General features: G+C 39.2%; 1 protein-coding gene across 5 annotated transcripts; it reads left to right on the forward strand.

Annotated features, from left to right (window-relative positions):
• The first annotated feature begins 203 nt into the window (after positions 1 to 203).
• Positions 204 to 12,226, forward strand: LOC136501855 (uncharacterized). 5 transcript variants are annotated; one of them, XM_066497377.1, is made up of 26 exons: positions 204 to 590; positions 685 to 792; positions 1,786 to 2,038; positions 4,102 to 4,310; positions 4,651 to 4,754; positions 5,063 to 5,333; positions 5,609 to 5,799; positions 6,478 to 6,945; positions 7,046 to 7,376; positions 7,517 to 7,660; positions 7,759 to 7,839; positions 8,269 to 8,385; positions 8,455 to 8,544; positions 8,611 to 8,703; positions 8,785 to 8,844; positions 8,939 to 8,998; positions 9,071 to 9,157; positions 9,561 to 9,662; positions 9,733 to 9,819; positions 9,903 to 9,983; positions 10,502 to 10,582; positions 10,657 to 10,752; positions 10,853 to 10,909; positions 11,002 to 11,046; positions 11,123 to 11,188; positions 11,871 to 12,226. In XM_066497377.1, exons 1-26 carry the CDS (start codon positions 498 to 500, stop codon positions 11,901 to 11,903), a joined length of 3,408 nt encoding a protein of 1,135 aa, XP_066353474.1. In that variant the 5' UTR covers positions 204 to 497; the 3' UTR covers positions 11,904 to 12,226. The 5 variants fall into 5 exon arrangements, with proteins under 5 accessions (XP_066353474.1, XP_066353475.1, XP_066353478.1 ...); XM_066497378.1 differs by having other exon boundaries at positions 4,105 to 4,310; XM_066497381.1 differs by having other exon boundaries at positions 1,901 to 2,038.
• Positions 12,227 to 13,595: the final 1,369 nt, after the last annotated feature.

Consider the following 13,595-nt stretch of genomic DNA (forward strand, 5'->3'; position numbering starts at 1 on the left):
CACGGCAGAGGTAGCAACGACATTTCACGTGCTCATGCTGACTAGACGCCAGCGTGTCGAGCTCGCGTGGCATGCCACATGCGCAAAAGTAGTAAATCTATAACTAAAACTTATCACATCTGGTAAAGTTGTAAGTATCATCCTAATAATGATATTCGGACGAGTACATCTTTATAATGGTAAAAATATAAAAGCCCCGTACCCCTCCGCTCCCCTTCGCTCGCGTCGCGTCCGCTCGCGAGTCGCCATAGGGTTCGCCGCCGCCGCCGCCGCCTCCGCTCGCGCCGCCGCCCCCCGTCCGCTCGCCCGGCGCGGCTCGTCGCGGCGCCCCGCTTCCCATCCGCTCCGCTGGGTCGCAGGCGGGCACTCCGACTCCGTTCCCCTTCGACTCCGCTGCTTCTGTCGGCGCTCGGTCCCAAACACGCCCATAGACGCTCCCTGCAGACGGGGATATACCACATTCCCCTGCTCTCACGCCGCCACGCCGAACCCTAGCCATGGACGCTGCCTGCTCCGCCGCTGTTGTGGCGCCGGTGTCCCCGGATCTCGGATGCTCGGCTCCTGGTTCGCCCAACACGGGGCTAAAACCTGTTCGTTTCATTCCTCGGTTTCGAGATGTATTTATTTATTTATTTATTTGCGATCTATAATAGTGACAATCGGAATTACTACTGAACACCACAGGCTCACATGGAGGGAAATTATGTGAACGCGTTGGTGAGCGCGTCACTACGGATGGTGAAGAAGGGGTTGCCGGTCGAGGTCCAGTGCCTTGGCGTGAGGATGCTCCAGGTCGTGAATCCTACACTTCATCAGGCCAAATCGATGCGATTCGGTCCCTTTGTGTACTCCTCTATTGAATCAAGCACCTAAGTTTCCCGTGCCCCCCCTTCGCTGTTGGGGTTTTAATTTTTGCTCTATTTATACACCTAAAGGAGAACCAATTTTATTCAAGTGGTAGAGGTATCACATAATCTCCTGATAAGAGTCTAGGTCCATTCTTGTATGAAGGGGACATACCAGATTTCATTTCATTCTATTCTTTACAAGGGAGTGGGGTTCATACATATCCTTAATCTGCACCCTTTGTAAAACCCTGCAATCATTTAGATAACATTTCATCAATCATGACCACCAGACCCCACACATGTGGGAGCCTCCGGCACTCGGTCTGCCCTTTTTTTTTTCATCAATCATGACCACTGTTGACTATATAGATAACAACTATTTGCTGTCTGTCACTTGCATGAGGATGTTTTATTTAAAAATATTACTCCAGTCAGCCTCTCCGCAGATTTTGTGGGGGAAGGCTTGCCTCAGTTTTTCCCTTCCCCAGACCCCACTCATGTGGGAGCCTCCGGCACTGGGTCTGCCGTTTATCATTTTTTTGACTTTTTGGACATTTAGGGCAGGGATTATGACTTGCTGCATGTCATAACTTGGTCTTGTGCAAATTTGCCACTGAGGGTAGAAAAATTCTTTTCTAGAAAGTTTGTTTGAAATATTAGTCATTGTTATGTAAAGCTAATATAGTTTGAAAATTTTCAGCTAACTATGAGACTATTAATTAGCTGATGATGTTTGTGCTACATAAACTGTGCACCTTCAACCTCTTTTCAAACTTTAAATATTATGTTTTAGCATGTGCACTATGGTGTGCTGTTTCCCCCCTATGTAAATCTTCCTTTCTGTGCAAAGCATCTCACTTGTTTGGTTTGTTATTGTGGAGCAGTGGTCTGTTACCATGGCACAAATTGACGTATTGTATCATGTTGGTATTTGCAGCATTTGATATATTTCAGGAAGAAAGAGCTCAGCAGCACACAATTTGCTGATTTAAGAAAAGCTCTTGTTGGTTCCCTTGATGATTTGGTTTTAAAGGATGCTACAACTGTCACAGGTGATCCAATGGGTAGCACAGCTAATCCTAAGGAAAATAACAAGCATAGACGGTGCTTACTTGTTGTGCTGGCTGTAAATATCAACTTGAGCAGTCTAGCTGCAATGGAAACAGACACTGTAATTGGAGATGTTACAGGTGAAATGCGTGTATACTTCTGTTGCATTTTTTATAATTCTAAGTTGCTAATCACTTACAATCAGATTTTGATTAATTTGGCATTGTGATTAGAGTTATTAACTCCTGTTTAATAACTGAGTTAGCAAAAAACGAAAACAGAAAATTGTATTGTGTTATATGTATCCGAAAAGATGCCAAGGATGTTCTGATCACTTGTAGATGCCCTTCACAGTCCTTGAGCCTTTATCAAACTACGAAATATTGAAATTTGAGCAGCAACAACAACAACACAACAACAACAAAGCCTTTAAGTCCCAAACAAGTTGGGGTAGGCTAGAGTTGAAACCCAACAGAAGCAATCAAGGTTCAGGCACGTGAATAGCTGTCTTCCAAGCACTCCTATCTAAGGCTAAGTCTTTGGGTATATTCCATCCTTTTAAGTCTCATTTTATTGCCTCTACCCAAGTCAACTTTGGTCTTCCTCTGCCTCTCTTCACGTTACTATCCTGACTTAGGATTTCACTACGCATCGGTGCATCTAGAGGTCTCCGTTGCACATGTCCAAACCATCTCAACCGGTGTTGGACAAGCTTTTCTTCAATTGGCGCTACCCCTAATCTCTCACGTATATCATCGTTCCGAACTCGATCCCTTCTTGTATGACCGCAAATCCAACGCAACATACGCATTTCCGCGACACTTAGCTGTTGAATATGTCGTCTTTTCGTAGGCCAACATTCTGCACCATACAACATAGCAGGTCTAATCGCCGTCCTATAAAACTTGTCTTTTAGCTTCTGTGGTACCCTTTTGTCACATAGGACACCAGACGCTTGCCGCCACTTCATCCACCCGGCTTTGATTCTATGGCTAACATCTTCATCAATATCCCCGTCCCTCTGTAGCATTGATCATAAATATCGAAAGGTATCCTTCCTAGGCACTATTTGACCTTCCAAACTAACATCTTCCTCCTCCCGAGTAGTAGTGCCGAAGTCACATCTCATATACTCAGTTTTAGTTCTACTAAGTTTAAAACCTTTGGACTCCAAAGTCTCCCGCCATAACTCCAGTTTCTGATTCACTCCTGTCCGGCTTTTATCGACTAGCACTACATCGTCCGCGAAAAGCATACACCAAGGGATGTTCCCTTGTATGTCCCTTGTGACCTCATCCATCACTAAAGCAAACAAATAAGGGCTCAAAGCTGACCCTTGATGTAGTCCTATCCTAATCGGGAAGTCATCCGTGTCTCCATCACTTGTTCGAACTCTAGTCACAACATTGTTTTGTACATGTCCTTAATGAGCCCAACGTACTTCGTTGGGCCTTTATGTTTGTCCAAAGCCCAATTTGAGCAAGAATAATTAATTATATTTTGATCAATTCCTAAGTATGCATTTATGCATTTGTTTCTGATAGATAATGTTAAAACAAAATAAATTTCCATGTCAAATGAATAATTCTTCTTGTGAAACCTTGTGTAATTTAATGTCACCGTATGCTGTTTCAGTTGAATCTCTGTTTCAGTGTACTGCTAACACCTATCAATCAAAGATTGCTACTTTTGTTCATATCATTAAGAAGCGACATATGTATCAAGTTGAGAGATATATGTCTAACTCCTGTATCTTACTGTAGAATCAAATATTGATCTTAGGTGAGAATAGTCTTGTCCAAAATCTCTCCCTCCCTCCTTCCCTCCCTAGTACCCTTAAGTGAACTTTTGGAAGCTAGTGTGATTTTGTTCCAAGTTTACATTTAATAGGCAGTTGCTTTCCTAGTACCCTAAATCTCAATTCTGGAAGAATTGATTTTAGGTTGCGTGTAATAAAACTTCACACCTGGCCACATGGTTCTGTGTTTCAGGCAGCCTGTAATCACTAAAATTTTAGGATACCTTGGCCTGTGAAATCTATCAAATATATCAACTTTGATGTTTCTACCTTTTATTGTTCTACGCCCATAGCTATTCCTTGGTTTCAAGTGATTAGATATGTTTATTATTGAGTAAATGTTATTGAATCTCTTGTATTTTACATGCATGTACATTTCATTTTCTCATTGTCTTTGTCCTTCAGCAGGTGAAGGTAATCTCAGCCCGTTGTCAAACATCACTAGCAATTCAGATCGAAGTAGGTATAGAAGCTGTGGCTTTTGGAATGAAACATCATGTAGCAGTGTATTTGAGGACTATGATTATGTTCCATTTATGGATCATCCAGACAGCATTGGTGATATTATTAGTGCCTGCAAAGAATATGTGGAGGTTGCTAAACCTGCAATGCTGGTAAGCCTATTCTCACCTGTAATATGACAGAACAATAAAGACTCTTGCTGCATGTAATTTAATAATGTCCTTTTATGCTGATTGTTTTGAATCAACTTGGGAGGAAATATACAATTCAAAACTGTTTTCATGACTTTACATTTACTTCAGGTGAAGGACTCATAATGGCATTCGTGTAACTTCATTGCTTTCTGTTCCCTGTTCATGTGTCCTAACTTTGCTAAAGATTTTTAATGTGCGATACTTATTTACCAAGTGGTATACCTTTTCTAAAGATGACGATCCCGTCAACCATCTTTTAAATATTCTGTTTCTGATATCCTTCTTTCTGATGATACAGGTTAATGTCGAAATGATGTCTAGCCATCGAGAGAAGGGGTCTCTACTCCTTATGGAACATAATGTTATAAGTCAAGCATTCCTTACTTTAATATCCTATTCAGGGTATGAAAAAACTTTGAATTTAACTGTAGTTCACTACTTCATTCCTAAAAAATTGATGTTTTGAAAGCATGTGACTAGCCTTTTAATCAACTAGTAATATGCAAAAAAATTTAGACTGTCCATTATCTTTAGGTTTTATAAAAGTATTTATGATACGCTGAGACTTGTTTTATATTTTGTATATTATTGTTGATATTACTGTCCAAAGTTACCATGAAGATTGTGACAGTTACTAAATTCTCACCTAGTAAGAAGGGGTGGAATGCTTTATGCTTATATGCTGACCTTTTCCAGTTTTTTCTTAACAGAATACATCAAAATATGGAATTAATTCCTTGCTTGCTTAGCCTTCTGAACAAAATTTGGACCTTACTGGATTGGAGATGTAACTATTTGCGTCATGGGTCAGGGCTGAATCGCCTGTTTTCCGACGGCCAATTTTTGAAGATGATACACTATGTGGTCAGATTCTGTGAGACTCAGCTCAGAAGGGTCTGCACTGATGGGTTTACTGCTTCAAGATCATGTGAACCTTACATAGTAACCATTGCACAGCTGAGCCTTCCCCTGATCTCAGAGGTAAATGTCCACCTAGACGTTGTTGCCGGAATTAAGATAGTAATGGGATTTATGTTTACTATCGTGGTAGGTCTTTCTGTTATTCGATCTGTTGACCCACAATTTGTCAAATAACTTGACCAATTGTCGTAGGCTCATGTGGTAGCAAAAACATACCTAATGTATGCTTGCTATTTCTTTTTTTTGTTTGGCTAAACATGCCCAATTGGCCTTACAATTCGTTACTGAAGTTTGTTTATTTTCTTTCTAATTTGAATTGGTTTTTTAAATTACAGCTGCTTCAATGCATACATGGGCTGTGGTATCCACCTCTTGCTTATAGTTTGTCTGAAGTTCTTAAAAAGGCGAAGTGTCTGGACCCTTGCTCTCAGTTTGAACATACAGATAAATTACTTTGGATTGACAACGGGGAAGGTTCCCAAGAAAAGGATACAAGACAATTGATAGAGGGAATAAGAGAGAGTGGGTAAGTATGCTGCTTTTTCTATTTTAGATATTTTCTCCTTTCTTTTTCTTGATATTAGTAGTTGGAGAGATTTTGTATGGGTGTAGATCTGTAGCTGTTATGATGTTGCTTGTCGAAGTTTGCTCACATATAGAAGTTAAAACATTAGTCCAGTGTTCTCCTAATTGGACAGTACACCACTCCTTGTCTCTGATTTGGGGGCCCTGGTGGGATGCAGACTAGTGGCTAGTCATGATTTGCTAGTTCATCATGGGCAATTTGATGGTACCTGCATCTGGCGTGTACTGTTCACCCATATAATACAGTACGCTAATTTCTATGCTTGGCTCATGGTTCATTTGTTACCTTGGGTATTATAATTGTTCAGATTGAATTTCTATCTTTTTCCTTAATTTAGAAATAGGTTATCTAAAGGTCAATCCTCTCATCTTTATAAGGATGGTGATTGTACCAAAGTAATAAGGACATTTTCTCCCCTGTCCCATGGCCGAGGTTAGCCAGTATCCCTGGTTGGTTTTAGGGCACCTTTTCTATGACTTTCACAGGTGATCCCACCCAGGGGACATTGACCAAACATTTGCAGTACCTTATATTTAAAACATGTCCCATGTATCAATTATGATATTTATTTTATGTCCTGATTTATTTTGGTGCATTACTGATTATGCCATGCTGCAGGTACAATGTGATCGGACTATGTGCATCTATTGAGGGTGCATTTTCTTGGTTATTAAATCGTTCTGTTTTTGCTACTTTCTCAAAATATTTGGCATCACTGGAATTTAGACATTTAAGTAAACTTATCAAACTTACAGTTATTCCTTTGGTCAAGAATTGTCCCCGTAAGTTTTGGAAGGAATGGGTGGGCAGCTTTTTACAACAGTTACTAATACACTGTGAGGATATACTTCATCTTGCATGGTCTAAGCTTCTTTATCATGGATGTGCTGGAGCACGTTACTATTTTGGTAAACTGTCTGGGGAGGCGGGAAGGAACAAGACACTGGAAATGGGCACACTGCTTGAGATCACTCGTGAAGTTTCAGGTTTGCTTGAAGTTATTGCATTGACAGAACAAAGTAGAGCGCTGGAGGATAAAGAGGCCATATCTTTTCATGATTCCATGCCATCGATTTCTTTCTTAAGGTACCAAGCTTAGTACTACGTTGCCCTACTTTGATTTAATTAACCCTGGCACCTAATGTTTTACTACTAGTAGCTGTATTAATTACTGTACACCTTGCAGGTACCTTGTAATTAATGATTGCTTTGGTGATTTGAGAATGAGCCTATTTGGGTACTTTGTGGATGATATATCAACAGCGAAAGCCATTCCATTTTGCCGCGCTCTTGTTTACCTTGCAGTTGTCAGCAATGATGCAAGGCTAAAGATATTTATTCTGGACAATCTACTCCCCTGTCTAATCCAATGTCTAGATAATGAGCTGCCATGTTCAATTCAAAGACTAAAATCTGAACTGACTTCGTGCGGTAGTAATAATGCTACCAAAGACCTTACTGTCCTTTGTCATGAAATCTATGACTACATGTTAAATTGTGGTCATATGCAGACTGAGGCAAGTCACCAGCACTTTTTCTTTGAAAATATATATATCTTCTTATTAGTAAAACATTGCCTACCCCAACTTGTTTGGGATTTAAAGGCTTTGTTGTTGTTGTTGTTGAATTAGTAAAACATTGCTAATATTTGCGACAGGCTTTGATTGGGGGAGACAAAAACGTCGATGATTTTGAAAATAGTTTTGAAGTGTGGTTGGGGCGTCAAAAGGAGGACTTCCGAGCAAAGGCATGTTCTGCTGCTGCTAAGGAGGTTTCCTTAGGATACCCGTGGAAATGGGAGGTGTGTTTTGTCGATATTTTTAAATTCTAAGAACAAGTGAAACCTGACATTATATTTTGTACTCTCTTACTCATTGGAACCAATTTTGTCACTACCAGCTCGAAAATGAATGTCAGAGATATCTCTCTGTATATATTGACATGTTGTTAGAGGTGGATGCGAATTCTGAGTTTGCAGCGGTAAGTTTTTCAACGACTTCAATGAAACATGTACTTTGATTAATGGAATCTGACTCTTGATTACGACAAAGTTCCATGCTGGACATCCTTATCAAGGTTTATTTTTTACTATGGCAACAACAGAAAAGGAGACTGCATTTTGACAATCCAACATAGAATTGCTTTTGTTCTGGTTCATTGTTATATGGCTTGTTTACGGCTCAACTATTTTTCCAAGAATTTTTATGTTTACACACACAATATTGCTTGACAACCTAAAACTGTGATGTTATTCTGCACAAGACTTGTTTTTTTTCCAATAAAAAATGAAACTGTACGAAAAATATATTGGTTCTTCATTAGGCAGTGTTTTTTTCGGGGCGGGGGGGGGGGGGGGGGGGGGGGGGGGGGTATTAATAGTTCACTGAGTCATCTGAGTACCTATTGCAGGATATTTATCTGGACAAAGCATGTCTCCTTCAGAAGTTGAGGCCAGAATTCAGAGCTAAATATGTCATCAACAGTTGTGAGCACCCTCATATGCAAACCATCTCATCTATACAACAAGTAAGGATTTCAATATACCTTCCAGCTTCATATTTCTGTATGTTGTCTAATGCATTGTTTTTCCTAAAGCAAAAATTCTATTCAATGGCTACTGTGGTACGCAACAGAACAATCTGCAATCTTGTTCGTCAGCTAATCAAACTTAAACCTTACATTAAGGTATTTGTTATCTGATTTTCAGTTTTTATTTGTGTTGGAGAATTATAGTAATCCTGATAATTTCAGAGCTCTGATCGTCCCTATGATGTTATTTGTCGTGTCAAACAAACTTCTGAGATACCAGCTGAATTTTATAAATATGTGGCACCATCAGTTGATGTGAGTATCTCTGGTGTCCTTAAAATTAGTTTGAAGCATTTTATCTGCATATTGCTTGTAACATTTTTTTTCCCTTTACAGCTTCTCCTTCGTTCTGTATTATTTTTCTGGGAACCTAGATTTCATCCCATGATTCGCGAGGTGACTTGTAGCACTTAAGTGCTTGATCATTCTCATCCATGTTTTTTCATGATCTCCTTAACATGGCGCAACGATTGTTTTCGTTTTTGTTTAGGCCCAGATGGACAAACTTTCAGCTATAGTTGATGTATTAATGGCAACTGAATGTCTAAAGGTTTGTCCACATACTACCTCATCGCCAGTTAGAATCTTATCACGATTAACATTCTTTTTTTTCCTTGTGCAGCCGTTAGTGCCGACTGTTACAGATTTTCCGCTTCATCTACAACCTTATGCTCGAGAAATTATTGAGACTAAACTTAAAGAGGCCAAAGTATGGGACCAATTCCTTTTCTTCTGAAACTATCTGGCATCGCTAAAAAATAGCATGTTGCAGCATTCATCAAATTTTTGAAAGCCAACTGTATTTTATTGTGCACTCTGTACTGTTTTGCATTTCATCATCCAACCTTTCCTCAACAGCCATCTTTGTATTGTGTCCTTGCTTTAAAAATAATTATTTTTTTTCTTAGGTTTATTGTTTTGGGCTAATTGCCTGTTGAGGAATAGATGATGAATTTGAGATTTGTTGTTTCAAACTTGAGATTTTCTGTTTCTAATTATACCTTGACTATGTGCTTAAGGCCATTTTTTTTGTATGGACGGAGTGATCTTTTGGTGCCATTTTTATGTGTTTACCAGCTTCAATGTTGTAATGGAATTATCTTTTTCGCCAGTACTATATCGCAAAACAACAAACGAGCTTGCATGAAGAGTTTGACGAGTATTTGGCCTCTGGCAAATTAGATGATGCTATGGATCGTTTCATGTCTTCAAAGGTAAGAAATAAGTCATCATAGCACCTGGCAGTTTTAGAAAATAGTTTATTATGTTTTTTTCGATTTACAGGATGATTTTGTGGAGTTTGCTGTAACTAAGGTGGTTCCGGATAAGTTTAGGACATTGGAATGTTCTCTAATAAAATTATCTTTTGAGGTACTGATGGATTTGCACAATCCATAGCTGTCAGCCTGTCATCCATTTTTTTTTTGGCTTTAACAAGTTTCTTCTTTCTGTAGCGGAGAACTGAGATAGTGCACATGCAGTATGATAACTACACCTATGCTGAACATTTGCTAGGTCTTTTTGCGAGTGAGACAGTATGTATACAACACTTTATCCTATGATGTTATACTGCTTAAAACAATTTCAAATGTCCTTTTTTTCAATTTGAATTTGATTTTGGTATAGCTGTTTATAGTATCCTAGCATGTTTTTTTTAAAACAATTGTTGAAGGAGGGACATGATGAATTAAGACTTCCTAATTGCCGTACATTTAACTACACACACGAAGCATTAAAGGTTATTTCGGAATTATGGATAAGGCCTTCTTTGATTTGACTATCGGTCATAATTTTTTATTTGCTATATGCCCTTCCTTGTACTAATGTGTTAAAACTATTGTATCTTGTTTTTTTCTCTTCTGCAAGACAAGATGATGCACGTGGGCAATACATTTATTGTTATTGTTCACTGCTTTTGAGATAAGCTTATGCACCAAAATCACCATACATCATATGGATTTTTAAGGGCACATTTTCATTGATTATTTCTTCATTGTTGTTTTTCATTACTTCTGTGTCCATCCCTTATTTATTGACTTATTTCAAATTTCAGTTGAAGGTTCAAGCCCAATGTTTTATAAGTCAGCTTGAAGCAGAAAACTTTTTTGATGTTGACAGCAATCAGGTCTATTGGGTACGTCTTAGCATCATAAAATTTGTCTTTGTATAACATGTTCATGCATGAATAAAATGTTCTTGCTTGTGCAGGGGAAGGCTTCTCTTTCAGAACTGGTGAACAAATTCAATTCTGAACTTTTTTCTAGGGATTCCCTTCCTAAGCACTACGCCATCCGTGGCCTAATTGTACGTTGACTTCATTAGTGTAATTGTACGTTGACTTCATTAGTGTAAGTGTACACTATTTATTTATCGTTATTAAGGTCAAAGATGTGACAAATTTCAGGATTGCCAGGCAATCTTATCTCAGAAAGATATCAGTTTGGATGAAGCAGTCAAAAAGGTAGCAACTAAAACTTATACAACTTTAAGGTGCATTGATATATTGTGAAGGTAGATCAATGAACATTAACTTACTAACGAAACTTATCTTAGGTGGTTGCTGATGTACGCAATAGCTCGACCGGATATCTTCAAATGGTAAAGAAAAGAACTGCTGTGTATCTTTGTACTTTACAAATACAATCATAAACTTACATTTTTTTGGCTGTTCTAGTTTTGGAAGGATACAAGGTACTACAGGCACCAATACTATGACATTATAAGGGATCCCTTAAGACAGGTTGGTGCCCTGTTTGATTCTGCTTCTGTGTGTTTGATCCTTTTTGGCCGCCACATAAGTTTGGTTACCCTTGCAGCTGTTCTTGGTCTGAGGTAGTTAATGAAAACGACAGAGTTTTCTTAGACATGTTGGCCGCATGTCACCGAAACTTAGTTTGTAAGTAGGTATTTAACTGTCACCGGCAAAACCTAAGTATTGTACTTGATAGTCCGCCGACCTAAGAAAGTCGAAGTGAATTCTTTACAAAACATATCACTGTGCCAATATTTGTCTTGTGCAGCAATTTGGGCTAGGTTCTTAGGCTTTACTAAGCTCAATGCGTGGGGCAACCACAGGCCGTGATTTGGCTGCAATGCGTGGGGCAACCACAAACAGAGCTTTGCTACACTTGCAGTGGCAAGGTTCCTAGATGTTTTCATGTTCTTTTTCAACTGTTTAGTGCCCTGTCCCCATAAAAGCCAAATTGGTTGTTTTTTTCTGAAGATCTCTCTTAAAGAAATCTAAATATTTGATCTGGTAAACTTGGGTCTCTAGCTACACGGGTGTAGAATTTACATGAATAAAAACAGTAACAATTTTGTTCGATGTATTAAAATTATATGGTGTGCCTAATATAGACTTCATGTTGATTCTATAGTGTCTTATCTGTCATTTTGGTCACACTTCTTACCTTTTTGGACAGGTCAATTGGTGCCCGGGAACCCAACCATTTTAGGCCCCTTTTGGAAGAGGGGGAGCAAAACCCAGGGATGGAAAAACCCCCACTAACAACTAAGATGATAATTAAAATTATATCCCTATGGATTACCTACCCAGTGAAAAGTCCGGGATCCCAGAGGGATTGGAGTTTCCAAATTAGCCCTCAAGATGCCTCATACTTTGTTTTGCTCATTATGTGATGTAACTTAAGCTGAAGTCGCAAGTAAAATCATGATGGCCATGTTGAGGATTGCAGCTATTTTATTGTCGTCCTTCAACTGATATATATTACTATTACTCATTTAAATACCGTAATTACTGTTCAAAAAATTACTGAAATTACTGTTCAGATTGGCTGACCTGCCGCTTATCTTAGACAGTTCATGTTGTTTTATTGGTCAGGCACAGTGCATGATTTCACGGCAAGCTAAAACGTTAGGGCGCGAGTCGCACCGAGACATCGGTCAACTAATCGAGCAAGGGATTGTTTATTCTTAGTCCACGCTTTAGGCCATCCTCAATGGGAGTTTTACGTTCCAGTTTCCAATGCTCTTATGTGTTAGGGCAGTCCCAATGGTGCATTGATGATGGTTTCTATCCTCATTAAATGACTTGCTACGTAGGTAAAATGCTGACATGGCAACGTAATTAATGAAGAAAGAGAACAAAAATCATAGAAATGGTTTCTTCATGAAGAAACCAGGTCTACTCTTGACCCAATGTACCAAGAAACCATGAAATCGCTATTGAGGAGAAACCACCAGTTTCTAGGGAGCTCGTGTCGCACTCCCATTGGAGGAAAAGATAGAGTTGGGAGAGAGAAAGAGAAAATAGTTATTACTCATAGAAACCATGGGTTGGAAAGCAGTACTTTTTTGGTGCGGTATCCTATGTTATAGAAACTACTAGTTTCTTTCATTAGGACTGCCCTTACAAACTCTCTACATCTATGAAACTTTTGTCACCTTTCTCTTCATAAATACAGTGCTATGTATTAGATTGGCCTTATAGATTACAGGCCAGCTTCAAGCTGGCTACCAGCTCAGAGATTTAACAACTTTTTGGATTGAGCCGACACCGATCACTATGCCCCGACACCGCGCGGCGCGATGTCGCTTTGTATTGTCAGTAGGCTCGATCTCAGCTTTCCCATATTCCCCTCTTACTGTCCTCCGGCTTCACTATCTTGCTTTAGAGATGAAAGAAACCAATTACTTAGTGGGGTTAGACATTTAGATATTGGAGAAGACCACGCCATTCCTAGCCTGTCACCAGACGAATCACGGTGGGTTATACTGATTGTTATTTCGGTTTTACTGATTTAAATTTATCTTTTCCTTCCGGTTCTTATAATTTTATGGCTATCTGCTTTCCTTTTAGGATTTTGGTGTTGATCATGCGCAGAACTAGCCCTGCTATTTGGTTTAGGGTTAATGGTTTTAGTGGATTGATTCTCTCTTTAGACCCATTTAGGTTGGGCCTTGGCTGTCAATGGTTTTGTTTGGTTTGGATTCCTAGGAGGAAATGGTTTGGGATGTATTGGTTCATTCCAAATGACCTACTTGTCTTCCTCTTTTTAAGGAAGTTGGTTTGTGTATGGGCCCATGTGTCGGTCCATCTACACCATTTTGCATGAAGTAGCGGAGTTTAAAACCGAGTCATTTTGGTCAGTTTTGTTAAAATTTTAATGTGCAAACGTGATGTTTAA

This window comes from Miscanthus floridulus, chromosome 13, assembly GCF_019320115.1.
Source record: "Miscanthus floridulus cultivar M001 chromosome 13, ASM1932011v1, whole genome shotgun sequence".
NCBI classification, from domain to species: Eukaryota; Viridiplantae; Streptophyta; class Magnoliopsida; order Poales; family Poaceae; genus Miscanthus; species Miscanthus floridulus.

What these genes read in the sequence shown, in the direction of transcription:
- LOC136501855 (XM_066497377.1), top strand. Translation starts at nt 498, where the DNA reads ATGGACGCTGCCTGCTCCGCCGCTGTTGTGGCGCCGGTGTCCCCGGAT. An exon ending in GAGGGAATAAGAGAGAGTGG is followed by an intron (nt 5,800 to 6,477) that starts GTAAGTATGCTG and finishes GCCATGCTGCAG; the next exon opens with GTACAATGTGATCGGACTAT. An exon ending in GATACCCGTGGAAATGGGAG is followed by an intron (nt 7,661 to 7,758) that starts GTGTGTTTTGTC and finishes TGTCACTACCAG; the next exon opens with CTCGAAAATGAATGTCAGAG.